We start from the raw sequence: 17,430 nt of genomic DNA, 5'->3' as shown, positions 1-17,430 counted from the left end.
TGACACTGACAAATCACAAATACGGATCACCATAGATAAATAAAAAAATTATATTTCTTTACATGGATAAATTACTAAAACTTTACTCTATTCATTTTGTTTAAGCATGAATCAAAATGTTAACAAAGAAGTACTGTTTCAAAAACATTTATGTAACTTTTTAAGTTCTGTTTAATAAAAAAAATAATTAGGAAACAACTTTACTTAACAAAACAAGAAACTTAATAAAAATAAAAAGTAACAAAGGAATCACAACAGACTGTTTATGAATAGGTTGACTTGTAGTTAAAATGGTGGATACAATCTGACCGTTGAGAAAACATCAAATTCTAATGTGCGATGTCTACAGTACTATATAATACTACAATACTATATAATTAGTTATAGTAGTTTATTATTATAGTATTGAAATGCGTTTCAAGTTTGAGAACGAGTTGGCTTTTGAATTTTTTTTCATGTAGGTATTTTTCTTACTTAACAATACATATTAAGCTCCATCAAAAAATGTTTTTTTACTTGAAAAAATTTTTTATTTGTTTATTTTAAAAGGGTATAGTTCAGTCGTGTCGATGAGATATGAGAAAATCTTGATTCTCACTTACAGAAAATACAACTAATTGACATACATACAATTAATATAGAAACTAAAAGATATTTCATTTTAAATGTGAGAAACGAATATATTGTTACACGTACACGAAATACTTAAAGTTCAATTCAGTTCGTAGTTTATAGAGTTCCGAGCACACGAGCGTGCCAGTTGAGCACTAATAACTTCGTCAATGTCATGTTGTATGGAGAGTACACGAAGGAGATTGTACGGAAACAAAAGATAATGTTACTTAATTTCAGTACTGTATTTTTTTTTTTGAAAATTGAAATTAAATTATATATAAATAATATTGTTTGCTATATAAAGTTTATTATGTTATACAGGTACAATTTTTTTTTTATTTATCTATCAATTTGTTAAAAAAAGTTTTTTTTTCTATAAAGCCTAAATATATCTATGTATTGTCTTCAATACTAGAAAAAAACAATCTTATACGTAATTCTTACACTCAATTTCAATATTTGAGAAAGATTTTTGTTAATATGTATATATGGTTTTTATTTTCAAAAATATAAGAAACTAACGTGTTTAAATATTTACACGCAGTACGGCAAGTGTGTCGTAGCCGCCTTGAAGTTAGATATTTCCACTTTTATGCATTATACAGCCGAGAAAAAACAAAACAGAGTTCTGGTAGATTTATTTATGTGTTAAAAAAAATCACCTTCACGCTGTATTCCTCACATAGCAGGGTAGGCAGAGGGAACCTAGTGTTAACACACTCCGTTCCCCACTTTCTGCCGAATTCTGGAGGCATTGCGCGCTAAGTGGCAGAACTCAACGCCACACTTTACCTCGATACCATAATAAAGAAATAGAAACATAAATTTAAATAAATATTTCATATTCTCAAGTGGGGTCGAACCCAGAACCTGTCGGGTGACTGTGTCACACTTTGTGACCCTGCACCACTACTAACTTCATAACATTAGATTTTTTACAACATTTACTTTATTAATCTATATATATAGAATCGAAAGGTCACTCACTCATCATGAAATCTCAGAAACTACAAGTGCTAGGAATCTGAAATTTTGCATAGGAGTTACTTATAGGACGTAGGTGCTCGCTAAGATGGGAATTTGCAATATTCGACTCCTAAGGGGATGAAATAGGGGTTGAAAGTTTGTATGGATTTTTTTTAAATCGCCACCGATTTTTATAAGATTTGAAATTTAGATATAGCGGACGAAGCAGCGCACGTCCACTAGTATGATATAAATCATAATTTTATTTTCCATTAATCTAAATAATATTATTTCACGGTGTAAAAAATGTATGCAGGCATAGTACAAACAGTCTACGCGAGATATATTTTATAAGATAAACGTATGGTCATTAATTTCGTGCTGTCTCGGGCTCGCTGGGAAACGTGACCGGCGCGAGGCGGAAAATGCAGGATGTGAAAAGTGAAAAATTTATAACACTTAGTACAGAGACGGCGGTGTTGCGTTAGACTATGCGACATGAATGAACCGAGAAATTCAAATTGAATGTAAAAGAAAATGGAGTTTAGCTTCCATATTTTTCTGGCTTGACTTACTTTTTTTAAGCCAGTCGTGGCGTAGGAGGGGTATGACTGTAAACCTGAATGGCTGTGGGCTCGATTCCCACTCGAGAAAATGAAATATTTATTTAAATTTATATTTGCATTTCTTCGTTCTGGTGCCGAGGTAAAGCGTGGGGTTGTGCTCGAAAAATTCGGTTGAAAATGGGGAACGGAGTGTCTTAACACTTAACAAGTTCCCTTCGCCACCCTGTGTGTGCGGTTACAACGTGAAGCTGATATGTTAATCAAGTCATATCGAACAAATCAAAATCATGGCGGAAGTATCCACATAAAAAATCAAATTGTCCTTCAAATTTGGATCTGCCATTTCTCGTAAAGCTATTAGTACAATAAAATTATCGTATTTATAATAGTTATTTTCATTATGAAAAATCTAAGATTTTCATAAAATTTCTATTTTTAGTTTTCCTCTGGTAACCAGGAAAACCGCGGCGTCGAATACATCAATCAATAGAAATCAGTCAATATTAATTATTACTTGATTTTTTTTATTTAATTTTTTTTATAATAATTTGCTATTTTTTCTAACACGCTGTATTCTGTATATAGCAGGGTGGGCAGAGGAACCTTCGTTTCCGTTAACACACTTCCGTTCCCAAGTTTCCACTGAATTCTGCAAGCAAAGCACATGAATGTATGAGTAGCGTAACTTAACACCGCGCTTTGCCTTGTTAACAGAGGAAATTAAAGAAATAATTATTTTATTTCCTCGAGTGGCATCGAATCCATAACTAATTATAATTTAATATTAATTAATATAGGAACGAAAATACAAATAAATAATTTTTCTTTTCTTTGTCTATACATCCTAACGTACCTTAGCAAATAGAGAATTAATGCTAAAGTACATGTATAATACGAAAATAGAATATTTGCATATCTTATTAGATATTCGCGAGCGGCCACGTCGCCGTGCTTTAATTAGCATAGCCTATTTAATACGGATCTGCTAAGATACAACAAAGCTTACCGACCTACATTCCTTTCAGGCCTTTCTAATTAACTAGCTGTTTCTATTATAAACTTAATTATACGTTACGTGTGTGACAAGTGATATAATATTTTAATCTAGAACGATTCAAGAAGGATTTAATTTGGAGAAGCTCGCCCAGCTTTTCAAGTCGTCGTCAATGAAAGTCATTGAACGAGGGCGGGTGGCGCGCATGCGGCTTTCCGATTTTCTTTTAGTGTTGCTATTATGTATAAAATCGCCTTGTTAGGGAGGAAAATGGGAATGTAAGGTATTTGTATTTGTAAAATATATATATTTGATATTTATATTATATAGGGATATTAAAAAAATATCTATTATAGTAACAGTGTCTTATTATGACGTCATATTAAATGCTCTTATGTGATACTTAATTCAAATATAGACTTTAATTCCTCCCTTTTTATAATTTTAATTTTTTCATTAGTTTTATTACTATGCATTCGTTGTACGGATAACCTTTAAAAAATAAAGTTAAATCAAAATACAAATATAACAATCAAATCTTAGTAATTTTAAGTCAAAACAAAGGGAGTTTCTATAGAATAATACTATAGCTTGCAACCCCATTATATCATCGTCGAGCTGTCACTCGAGTGCGTTAAACCAGTGTGTCCGTGCGGGAGCACCGTGCCGCGGGCCTAGTGACGGAGAGACCGCGCTCCATGCGCTTCAGTGTCCAATCGGTCAACATTGTCAGACACTAGTCGGCCATTGGCGGTCCGCGCTGATGAACGCGAGTATAGTGCTGGCAACATGCGGTGGCGGGCGCGCGCGGCTCCTTCCCGCGCCAAGGAACGCGCGAATATCAGCTTCTTCATCTTCATTATGTTCTTCGCTGTGTTCGGAGTGATTGTGCTGACGGAACTGCTGCTGCTGGAGCGCCCGGCCCCAGGGTCGACCAGGGCCAGATACAATGAAGAGCTACAAGTGAGAATATGTGACATTTCATTGATTTTATTGACAATTTATATAATCGGGTTAAGTTTTGATTGTGTATTGGATGTTTTTTTTTGTAGTGAAGTTTTATTAATTCAATTGGAAATTTTCTATTGAATATTCGTTCTTCTTTCAATGTCAGAAGTGAAAAGCTGAGTGAGCTTTCATACACAATAGGTGTTTACAATGAACAAGAATTGTTTTATTTCTAAAATTTGAATATAGTCCTACTCTGAACATACGTACAAATACGTAAATATAGCCTATTTGACCCATTTTTAAATAGACCTTTAAAATAAACAAAAATCATATGAATCGAAAAGCCGCATAATGAATCGCTGTCATACCTACATCGTTATCCAATAATTATTTTGTTTTCAATTATGACTGTTCTCTCATCGCGGATTTTCCTCAGATCGTTGAAATTATTTTATATAATTAATTTTTCACAGCTTCTTTGTCCTCTGGCATATAGGTGGTATTTATTAAGTCATCTATATAAACCTTGTTTTTACACAGCCATCACAGTGTGACTTTTTTGTTCGACAATTAGGTAAACAAATCAGCTTCACGCTGAATCCCGCACAGAGCATTATAGGCAGAGGGAACCTAGTGTTAATTCGAGTGCGAACCTCGAATGAGAATCGAATCAACGACCAGTCGGGTTTACTGAATAGTAGTTGTGTAAAGATTACTTATGAGGACTTATGCAAATAGGGATAGTGCTGGGACCGATATTGGTCTAGTAACATTAAGGTCAATACCCGACAAGGGGCATCGTTTGTCGAGGTCATATTTGTTATGGTACTTTAAAATCGTTTTTTTAAGATTCGCGCTGTATTCCACACACAGCATGGTACACAGAGGAAGCCTAGTGTTAAAACACTGCGTGGAAGCATTGCGTGTTTAGTGGCGGAACTTAACGCCGCGCTTTCTCTAGACAGCAGAGCGAAGAAATGAAAATATTCAAATAGTATTAAAATTTACTTACGTGGACATATTTTGAAGTTTACGTTATAAATGTATTTATTATAAAAAATACGATTGCTTACTTAATAAGATTTATTTTCGTATGTATACATAAATGTATGAGCGACGAGCTGTTATCTTACTATACGACGAATAGTTAAATAACAACAAAAGAGAATTCGTCAATTTTTAATAATGCAGATTAATTTATTCGTGGGCACAAACGTGCGACTGTAAACGCAACGGCTGTGGGTTCGATGACCATTCAGGGGAATACAATAATATGCAAATATTTTCATAATAGGGGAACGCAAATATTTTCATTTACACCGTTAAGCGAAAACTATAATAAAAAAATTATGGAGAATAATAAAATTTCTTTCAATTTAATTACCTATTATGATAATAAAAAATGAAAATAGCCTATTCACAGGTTATAGTCGGTGCTATAAAAACTGATGTGCCGTTGTACTGTTACTTATTTGCGGACATTATAATTTATTAGACGACACATTTCTATATAAAAAAGTACTATAACTGTAAAAAAACTTTAAAAATTCATACATTTCTTTATCTATCTATATCTATATATATAAAATCGAAAGGTCACTCACTCATCACGAAATCTCAGAAACTACATGTGCTACGAATCTCAAATTTTGCATAGGAGTTATTTATAGGACGTAGGTGCTCGCTAAGACGGGAATTTGCAATATTCGACTTCTAAGGGGTTGTTTTTGGGGTTGAAAGTTTGCTACAAATGCTAGGAGTCTCAAATTTTGCATGGACGTCACTTATAGGGCGTAGGTACTCTTGGAGACAGAAATTAATAATAACGTAGTTCACGCAGGCGAAGCCGCGGGCGGACCGCTAGTATGATAAATAAAAACAAATAGCAAGAGTGTTTTTAACAATTTTTTCATAAATTTCATATGTAAAAATTTCAAGATTTTTTTGTAATAGTTAAGTCTTTAGACCCATTTTTTGCCATCAGTTTTGCTTGAAAATTTTCTTTGGAGTGATAAAATCTACTATATTTTCGTAGCATAATCCAAGATATGATTGCCAGGAAGTTTTAGATATTTTTTTATTTATATATTTAGTGATATTTTAGAATAATATCACCATAGACAACAGAACCTACGACATTTTTAGTACTACGTTGCTTCTATAAAACATGCAGTAATCTAATACAACTAAATAGTTCATCAGTACCGAGAAAGGAGGTGTTAGGCTTTATATACGACGCCTAGAGATCTTATTTCAAGAAAATAGTCTTGTCGATAATCTATTAATATAATTTTTGTATTTACTCATTACACTGGCAGTAGGATAGCATTTGATTGTAAACGCAATCGTTGTCAATTTAATCCCCAATAATAATTAATTATTTTTAAAAGCTAAAGCACTCTAGAAAGCTGAACTCAATTCAACAAATTTCTGTATGTGAAGACAGGAATATCAAAACAAAAGATACCTCTATTATCTCTGGTTACTCCCTCTGCTATGCGAGATAAAGAACATGTAGAAGAAAGAAGGGAAGGGAAGGGAGAACTTGAATTTTTTTTTAAAGATTTTCTTATTTGTTCGTGTATTTTAAAGCAATCGAGTGTCATTTTAATGGTTATAATAATTTAAATATCCAGATCGTGATCGAATAAAGTACATAAAGTCCAAATTAATTAGAACTATTAACGTCCATCTAACTATCGATACGTCGATGTACCTACCTATATGGGAAATTTAAAATTATGTACTTATTAAAAAATAAGAATGCTTACAATAAAGAATACGAGAAAAATAATGTGACTATAATAGAAATGGTTATGGGTTCGATTCCTACTCTAGAGAATAAATTATTTTCATTTTCTCGCTTCCTGAAGCCCCTGCGCGACTGGCCTCAATAAAATTAATGAGTAAATAAATAATTATTTAAGTACATGAAAAAGCAATTAATAGCACACATCACGTATAAAAGTCATTTTAATTTTCTATAAGAGAAATGCAATCAGAAATTTAATAAATGCTATTACGTTATAATATCCATGAAGTCGTAAAAACATTAAATTTCCAAACTATATGAAATTATAATTAAATTAACACAATCATATTAATAAGCACGTGTTTATATATTTTACTAGCGACTCACTCGCGGATTCGCCTGCTTGAATTGAACAATTATTATACGCGATTTATTAATAAAATAATTTTAAAGAAAATTTCAAACAATTAACAATCGCGATAATTAAGTTACTTTATAGTTAAATAAATTAAATGAAATAAGTTTTTTTTTCTTAAATATATCTTACAGTAATATTCGATATATTATATTTTGTATTAAAATATACAGTATATTGCATATAAACAAAATACATTTTACCCCGCATTGCAAAATAAAGTGCATTTAGAAAAAATACACCAGAGAACTTTTTCTGCCACGAAGTAATGAAATTTTCCAATACTTTCAATCTATCGGCCGCGCGGCGGTACGAAGCCTTACACATTAATTTATTAGAATTAAACATGTCCGGGAAAGTAAAACAGATAGATAGATAGATAGATAGATAGATAGATAGATAGATAGATAATGGATATTAAAGGAAATTGTCTATTACAATCTATCCTTTAGACATTTATGAAGTAACCATCGATAATGATATAAAGATATTCTGTTTGACATTGACAGCTAAAGTAGATTAATAAGTGTTTCTTTTTTGAATACATTTATTTTAAACTAGTGGGCCCGTGCGGGGCTACGCCCGCTTGAAGAAGTTTGTCGAACTAAGTACTTTAAGTACATATAACTATTTTATTTATGAGCTGATTGTAATAAAGTAAATCCTATATGTTTTCGGAAGCTTTCCAAAATCCAATAGTGAAAACTGCATCTAAATCAGTTAAGCCGATTCTGAGAAACAGACAAACGAACAAAAATTTTAAAAATCATTGTTTTGGGTTCTATTACGTTAATAAAGGTTCATTGTTTTTTGAACATCTTCCAAGTACAGACACCGACCCTCTTACGATCTTATTATAAGTATAGATATAGATTATTTCATCGAAACTAATACATTAAATTACAATATATCAGATAATCATTAAAATTTTCAAAGCTTATATCAGTAATCGCAAAGTACAAGCTTTTAAAAATAAAGCGGTTTTAACAACAAACAAAAATAGCCGGCTATTTCTGTCCGACTGCGAAACAAAGGCACACTTGAATCGAGCGAGGGTGTACACAGATGATGGCTGGTTAACGTCGGCCGCAGTGTTTCAATTTACAAATGTAGCCAATTGCACCTTTGTTTCTTCAAATTAACTCTAAATCTAATCTGCTTCACGCTGTATCCCGCGCACAGCGGGGTAGGCGGAGGGAAACTAGTGTTAATACACTCCGTTCCCCACTTTCGAGTTTTTTGAGGCATTACGTGTTGATAGGCGGAACTTGGTCACGGAACGGTGTCAGAGCGAAGAAATTAATGAATAATAATTCATTGCTTCGATTGAGAATCGAACCCATAACTGTAGCGTTACAGTCATACCTTTGTATCCCTGCGCTAGGACGACCTCACTTTTATTTCTTTTGGTCATAGAATTCCTAATAACTTATTTTCCTTACTTTGTGCGCTCTCCTATGCATGATTTAAACTCTGGCGTCTTCTTTAGTGCCTTGAAATAATAAAGAAGCACGTCCGATGTTTACATAATATTGTTGTTTTTAAGTAAATTGTGTGTACTGTGGGTTCGATTCTCACTCGAGGAAATTAAATATTTATTGTTTTCATTTCTTTGCTCTGGTAAGTAACTAAAACGCGACGTTAAGTTCCATCCTTTAACAGGCGATGACTCGAAAATTCGGCAGAATGTGTGGAACGGCAGCACGCACGGTATGTCTTAACATTAGGTCCCCAGGTTCCTTCTGCCTACCCTGCCATGCGCGGGATACAGCGTGAATTTAAAAATGTAATACAATTTACTCGTAGTTTTTTCGTCTGACATAAAAATAATAAATATTTTTTGAAGATTTTCTTTATATTTTGCGTGAAACTGCAATATGTTTTAATAGCACCGTATATTAAACGTGAGTTGCGAGAGTGAATGTTTCAAACATTATCGGTTTGTTAATTAATAATGATGATAACAAAGTGTATATGTACTGAATTATTAATAACTATTATTAATATAGTGTACATATCTATTTTGTTAGGTATACACGAGTGTGTAGGGTATATTAATAGCAGCCTGCATAATTAATTGGATTAGCTATATAACTCACGTTCTGAAGTAATTGATAATGATATGCTTGGTGCTATTGAAAATATTTGTATTGTATTTGACGAAACGTGATGTTTAATTTCTTTTTTTTTTAGCATCACGCTGTATCCCGCATGTAACAGGCAGGCAGTGGTGGCAATCTAGTGTTAAGACACTGCGCCCCCCATTTTCCGAATTCTGGAGGCATAAGGAGTGGGAACATGTGGGAACTTTTTCGAAAATTTCTTATTGAGTAGCGGAGTGGTTTACTAAAAACGTTGTGTGTTTTGTATGAAATTAACTATAAATAAAAGTTCATAATGATTTTTTAAGTAAGAGCTTTCATATATAGTTCCATAAACTCTAATTACGCCCCAAGTTTGTATGTATAAACAGCTTAATAAAAAATATGAATTTTCAATATTTTAAATTTTTTATCATGTCCAAGATGTAATCTATATATATAAAAGGACTTGTCCTCACTGACTGAGGTAAGACGCACGCACAGCCGTAACCGCTGATGGTAGAAACGTTAAATTTGGACAAAAGTTTACTTTCGTAATCTGGACATCCACTAAGAAGGGATTTTGAAAAATTTTAACCCTAAAGGGGTGAAATAGGGGTTCAAAGTTTGTATGGAAAACAATTTAAATCGGCACCGATTTTTATAAAATTTGAAATTTAGATTTTTAAAAGTATTTAATTGAGCACATGTTTCATCGTTTTCTAGAACTCTCCCCCTAAGGGTGCAAATAAGGGGTTGAAAGTTTGTATAGATTTTTTTTAAATCGTCACCAATTTTTATAAAATTTTAAATTCAGACTCTTAAACGTATATAATTAAACACATGTTTCATGGTTTTCTAGAATTTACCCCCTAAGGGTGCAAATGAGGGGTTGAAAGTTTGTATGGAAAAATCTTTAAATCGCCACCGATTTTTATACAATTTGAAATTTAGACTCTTAAAAATATTTCATTGAACACATGTTTCATGGGTTATTAGAATTCACCCTTAAATACGCAAGCGAAGCTGCGCGCGTCCGCTAGTTTCTTATAACAGTCCAACACTAAGCAGTAAGCATCCCACAAGTAATAGGAAAACCTTTGTTGGGACGTTCCGCGTAACAACAAGGTGCTGAATTGAAAGAAATAAGATAGCTTTTTTCCCGAAATAGATGTCATTAGAACGAAAATCCCAGTGGCACTGTAATGTCCAACCCGAGTATTTGAAATAATGGGATTCGTAGATTTTGTGTTAATCTATATATATAAAAGGACTTGTCCTCACTGACTGAGGTAAGACGCGCGCACAGCCGTAACCGCTGATGATAGAAACGTGAAATTTGGACAGATGTTTACTTTCGTAATCTGGATATCTACTAAGAAGGGATTTTGAAATATTTTAACCCTAAAGGGGAGAAATAGGGGTTGAAAGTTTGTATGGAAAAAATTTTAAATCGGCACCGATTTTTATAAAATTTGAAATTTAGATTTTTAAAAGCATTTAATTGAATACGTGTTTCATCGTTTTCTAGAATTCTCTCCCTAAGGGTGCAAATAAGGGGTTGAAAATTTGTATGGAAAAATCTTTAAAACGCCACCGATTATTATAAAATTTGAAATTTAGACTCTTAAAAATATTTAATTGAACATGTGTTTCATGGTTTTTTAGAATTCACCCCCTAAATACGCAAGCGAAGCTGCGCGCATCCGCTAGTATATCTATATAGTATTTCGTTTTTTTTTTCAGTTTCAAGTAGTATCCTGCTCACTGCGGGGTAGGCAGAGGGAACCTACCAATAAGAGACTCCGGTCTCCTTTTTGGAGGCATTTGTTTTGAGCGGCGGAACTAAACACCGCGCTTTGCCTCGACACCAGAGCGAAGAAATCAAAATATTAAATATTTCATCTCCTTGTATGGGAATTGAACCCAGAACCTGCCGCGCTTACATTCAGACTTTATGCCCCTGGGCTACGACTAGCCAGTCTTTTTGTGTTTGAAAATATTAAATAAGTTTACTATGTAATGAAAAAAATTGCAAAATAAACAAAAATACACGCAGGAAATATAATTTATTACTAATCTTGGATTGCGTAAACATTTTTATGCAACTGTAGCATTTCTGTGCAACAACACAGTCCATTGAGGTAGTGACTGGCAAAACGCCGGGTGTGGGTTCCATTTCCTCACAGGGAACTAATTGTATTAACAAATATATATGGACCGTTTATTTTGAAAGTGGTGTAAGTCCATTTTTGAGAAAAATGAGCTATCACGTAATTCATGCTTAATTTAATGTATTTTTTTTATATATAACTAGTCCGTGTTTAATTTCTCAAAAAAAACCCATGTTTTGAACAACTTAAAATCGGTCGGTAAATGAAATTGCATAATCATCGACATACTAACCTTTAATTTTCTCGAAACAAAAGAAAATGGACTTACACCACTCTCAAAATAAACGGTCCATATAAGAAATAATAAACCCGACTGCATAAAACTAAAAAGAAAAAAAACAAGCCCAATAGTTTATTAGGATTAACAGTTGGGACCTATAAGTAATTCTTCAACCAATTAAATCTTTAATGTGCAAAAGTTAAAGAGGTCCCGATTGTTAATCCTAATAAACTATAAGGCTTGGTGTTTTTATAATATGTATAGGATTTTCTCAGGATCGAGAAAAACCTATATTATAAATAACTATGATTAAGTATTCTAGTGATCGAGATTTGAATCCTCAACTAACATTCAATTACCACAATGTAAGGTTTTGACGTTTATCATTTTATTTATATGTATACAAGCCAAAATGTTCAATATTCTCAGTAAACACATGAAGCCGATATCAAAACAAAGCGAAGATCTCGATCTATATCTTAAAATAATCCCCAATACATTTTCGTTATGTAACTAGCGGTAGATTTCCCTTCAAAGCCTTTATTTTTGTATGCAGGGTTGGGAAGGAAGGACAGAGAACGGGGGTGAGGGGGCGGAGCCGCCGCCGCCAGCGCATGCGCCGCAGGACGCCGTCTGGCAGCCAGTCGCTGGCACTAGGTAAGTCACTAACCTAATTTACATGTTTTTACATGTCTTAAGGGTAAGATATGTAAAAAAAATCGTCTGGGCACGAGTTAGCCTTAGGCTTTGAGTAAATATTTGAAATTTTGAAACAAATACAGTACTCGTATCCGTACCGTTCTTGTTTCCTTAATATTTTTTTAGCCTTAACATTTTTTTAAATGATTAAGGCTTATGCTGTATCCTGTACATAGCTTGACATAGGGAACCTGGAAACGTAGTAGTAAGGCACTCCGGTCCCATTAAGACGCTTCTGTTCCCCACAGTCCTCCGAATTCTGGAGGCAATGCCTGTTGAGTTGTGGAACGCCACGATTTCCCTCGTTACCAAAAGTATATCATTTGCTCCAGTAGGAATCGCACCGCACGCTTGCATCCTGCGCCTTTTTTTTGATAAAAAAATAAAAAAAAATAAAAAAAAACCTAATTCAGACTTTCTGCCTTGCATTGCATTAATATTGATGAGGGGTTCAATAGGAAGTCGAGGAGTCTCTCGAGACGCACATGTTGCCGAGTGCAGTTCCAGATTGTCAACACGATTTATGCTGTTTGCGTGTTAGCAATTAGCGCACATAAATGTTTTCCAGTGATAGGACATTTAGTATAAAGCTGGAAGTTTATGTCACTAGGTCACGCTACTGTTTGTTGACATAAATGAGTACCTGTGCTTTTTTTATCTTTAGCTTCACGCTGTATCCCGCATGTGGCAGGATAGGCAGAGGGAATTAAGTGTTAAGACACGTTACTCAATTTTCCTTGAAATTTCGAGGCATTGAGTGTTGAGTGGCGGAATTCAACAGTTGTCTTGGTACAAAATTTATTTATGTCCCCGAGTGGGAATCGAACCCACAATCGTCGCGTTACAGTCATACACTTGTGCCTCTGCATCACGATGGCTTCGAAATGTTATTACAGAAGTGTATTATTTTACCAAAACTTTTGTAATTCTAGCTTCATTATAACTATATAAACTCTTCGGCCCTTTGGTAAAGTCAGTTTTAAAAACTACTTTAGATAGTACAAAGTAAACGCCACGCGTTGTGGGATCGATTCCCATACGAGGGAAAGCGCAATGCTTCCAGTTCCAGGTACGGCGGAAAATGGAGAACGGAGTGCTAAGATAGCACTAGGTTCTCTCTATCTATCCTGCCACTGTGCGTGAAACAGCGTGCAGCTGGAAAAATATAGTTTCTGCTATAATTTTTGGGGGGGGTCCCCAATAAATCTGGGGTCATTAAATTTCGTCATTAAAAGCGACAAATTTTGGCAACCGGCCAACATTTGTTTCAGGTACAGTTCGCTTGTTGTAGGTATGTGGCACTTGTTTTCGAGAAACATAAATGACGTGCTGTCAAAAAGTTTTAATTAAATAGCCGTGTTGAGTTTAGTTCGTGTTTTGATTTGTTATGTATGATTTGTTTGCTTATTTTGTCGACGTATTATGTATTTTTTTATTTATATTAAGTAATTACATAGTTCATTAATTTAAATTTTGACTGACATGACTTTCCCGAGTATGAAACCGAGCTTATCTGTAATTTTAATTTTTAAATACATACTTTGATTTAAAATAAATAGAAATCTTAAAATTTTGTACCTTTATAAATTGAAATTTGTCAGTATATATCTACAAGACGTAAATTATTTAGGTTATCGTAAATAATTCTGTATTGCATTTAAACAATGTCACTATTCTACTTGATTCGTTATTTATATTATATTTATATATATCGGCAGTAATATCTGGCTTATTAAATGCCATTATAATCGTAGTCTCTAATGAAACTTAAAGGTGACGATACTAGGGGCGCGAACCGGACCTCAATTTTGACGCGCTGTGATTGCAAAATCTGGGTAGTGTTTACATGTTGAGCGAAGCGAGAAATGATTTTTTGAATTTTTAGAATTATTTTTCGCCTTAAACCATTTACGTAGTCATATCTATATATTTGCAAATTTTCATCTCAATCGGTCAAACCGTTTGGAAGCCTATTGGTGACAAACAGTGTAAAAAGTCTACAGTAGAGCGCTCTGCTCGTTTCGCTCAATTAAAAATCTTATATCAAAAAATAAAACTTTGAAAAAAAAATATATCTCGAAATATATCCAAAGTAAATAGGCCACCTTTTGATATTATAATCTTTATCTCATTACCGGCGTGTTTGAAATTTCATGAAAAAAGAAGCGCTAACGAGGAATGACGGTGAAAAAAAACCCTTTTACTTTAAAAGTTTCCTTTTTCAATTTGCTAACAGGTGCTCGCCTCATTTTCACTCCGCTGTTGGACCATTTCGCGGTGCTCGTTGCTTCCTGTTATTTTAGCTAAATGACTATATTGAAAATATTTTTGTATTAAATATTTTTTTAATTTTTCGAAGATGTATTTTTATTATGGTTTCCAAGTGAATATAATTTTTAGAGATTAATTTTTACTTGTCGCTTTTAAAAGTAGGTGTTATTCTAAGGATGTTTGTTTTTGTCATAGAATATGTGATTTTTTTAAAAATTTTACAGAAGATAATTGCTTTTCTCTCTCTCTGTTTCATATAAAAATTGATATTAAATTTAAGCATCTATAAAATTGGCAAAAAATAATGACAAACTACTCTTTATATTGGCGTCGTAGGTCTTGAAATTTTTGAAGAATGTCAACAATGTAGCTAGCTATGCGAGATAATTATAATCGTTGATTTTTTTTCTTACTTGCTATAAAGTGAAAAAAAAAACAGCTATAAAGTAAATTAAAAAAAACATTTAGTTTAAAACAAATATAATTATGATTTCAAAGAAATATCTATGTACAAGTATGATTAATAGGAAGCGGCGGCGTTGACTTCCACTACTCAACACGCAATGCTTCCAGAAATCGGTGGAAAATGGGTAACGAAGTGTCTTAACACTAGGTTCCCTCTGCATACACTGCTGTGTGCGAAATACAGCGTGAAGCTTATTGGAACGAAGTTCCTTACGGCAGGCTTGGAAGGGATAGGGATTTCGCTGCGTGACCGAACTGAAAACAATGTGATAGTAAAACCGTAAGAAAAATGCGTGGAATAAAACCGTTAAATGAGACGTGCGCAGGCGCGACAGTCGCATACACAGACGAGTAGTGTATAATACCTTTCTCTTTCTCCCTCTTTCTTTTTTTAGTTGATAATTTGAATTACGATGTTTTTTTTATTTTAAGTAATTTATTATTTCCTAAAATACTGAATTTCCTAAATACTTTCTTGTACTTAAATAAAAAGTAATCAGCAAAATTTAAGAGAAAAATCAAGAAAACCTACATAAAATTGAGCACGACTTTTTTTGTAATTTGTGTCGATTCTACATTAGCCGAAGGAACTTCGTTCCTACCTGGTGTTCCACGACACCACATTATAATTTTTCAACCATATCTCACAATTACCGAGACAGATCCGTATGTGCCGATAGTGAACACTTCAGCAACAGTCAACGTATTTCTGTTCCACAGTGGACTCTCGTAGACAAAGGCAATTGTAGTGATAAGTGGTATTCGGAGAGTCTCCAGCTCTAGAGCCCTCCGATCTACGGCACTCCAAAGACCCCTCATTAACAACTATGTGTTATGTTTCCTTTGTTATGTACTAGCAACTGTTTATATGAATATAACGTTTATTATTTAGTAATTATTTTCGTATAAATATAATTTAATGAAATACTACCCGAAACCTGTGCCATGATATTGGTTGACGCTGTACCTCTACAATTCTTTTTCCCAGCTTTACGCTATATCTTTATTTTATCTTTAAACTTCTTTATTCTTCTTAGATTTTAATAATTGAGACAACGTCAGCCTCTTTACTCTTCTTAGAATTGACAAATTGAGATTCCCATTGTGTGGGATCGATTTCGTACGACAAGGATTATATCAGTTTTTGGGTAAAATATCAATTAAATTTTTTTAACAATAATTAATTAATAATAACCATTAAAAAAATGTGACAGAATTAAAATATATATATATTTGAATATTAACAGTGTATTAAATAAAGTTACTTAGTTACTTATGACTATAAAACAGAAGATAATAAGGATTAAAACAGCAGCTAGCAAAGCTTTTAAGACGTTATACGAGCTTAACTGAACTGAACTCGCTAAGCCTGGCTTGGTAAACAGAATTAAATATCTTTTATATGTGCACTTTTGTTTCGGTATATCGTATTGTATTACTGTGTTGGGTTCCGCCACTCAACATCTAATGCTTCGAAAATTCAATGGAAAATGGGGAACGGAGTGTCCTAGTGTTCTAATTCTAAGTTCCCCTTGAAATTAAAAAAAAAACATTACATCATCAACCTGGGATCCTAGTGTTAAGACATTCGGATCCCATGAAGACATCCGTTCCCCATTTTCGTGTTAAGTGAAGGGACTCAACGCCCCCAGTTACTAAATTTTACTCTCCAATTATTTTATTGTCTTCAAAATTATCTTATTCTAAATATTTATTCTTATGCTATATATGGAATTCGAAAACCTAAATGTTTTCCAGCAGTTATTTATGCAAGAAGTTTAACTCAAATAGCTATTAATAGTAAAAACGTTTAAGTATAAGTTTTACAATAGTTTCGAGAAGTTTCTTCGACTAAAAAATATAAGTATTTTATGAGATAAACATATAAACTTATTCATTCTTAAACTTTAGCTCTATTTAATTCGTTTATAATTTTCTTATTTATTTGGAATCTAATAAGAATTTCTGTAACTGTTTCGTGCGGCGTTTCACACGCCAAACCACAATGGAGGCATTTCTCGTGTGGTTGGGGCTTTATGTTCGTCTCTATTTTATGAACTTTATTACTCTAGTAAAGTAAATAACAAAGAGGAAGCTATAAAACTGGTAAATTCTTTTATTTGTAAAGTTATTTTAATAAGGTTTATTTTTAAAAAAAACTGAAAGAAAAATAATATTTTGTTGCAAAATGAAACGTGGAATTGGTCTGTAGATTTTTTTTAATAGAATTCTACTGTATTGTTATTTATAACATAAACAAA

At 33.3% G+C, this 17,430-nt stretch overlaps 1 protein-coding gene across 1 annotated transcript in view; it reads left to right on the top strand.

The window, feature by feature from the left end:
* The first annotated feature begins 3,797 nt into the window (after positions 1-3,797).
* LOC146531352 (uncharacterized) overlaps positions 3,798-17,430 on the top strand; it is a 58,710-nt gene continuing 45,077 nt past the window's right edge. Inside the window, exons 1-2 of the mRNA XM_085198308.1 lie at positions 3,798-4,104; positions 12,291-12,391. Coding sequence (XP_085054434.1) covers positions 3,931-4,104; positions 12,291-12,391 — 275 coding nt within the window. The 5' untranslated portion in view covers positions 3,798-3,930. The remainder of the gene's footprint in view (positions 4,105-12,290; positions 12,392-17,430) is intronic.

The sequence above is a fragment of the Heliconius melpomene genome, chromosome 15 (genome assembly GCF_056956725.1).
Source record: "Heliconius melpomene rosina isolate 202511_hmr_F chromosome 15, ASM5695672v1, whole genome shotgun sequence".
Classification (NCBI taxonomy): Eukaryota; Metazoa; Arthropoda; class Insecta; order Lepidoptera; family Nymphalidae; genus Heliconius; species Heliconius melpomene.
Note: the sequence above shows the minus strand (reverse complement) of the source record. Positions and strands in the feature narration are given on the sequence as shown.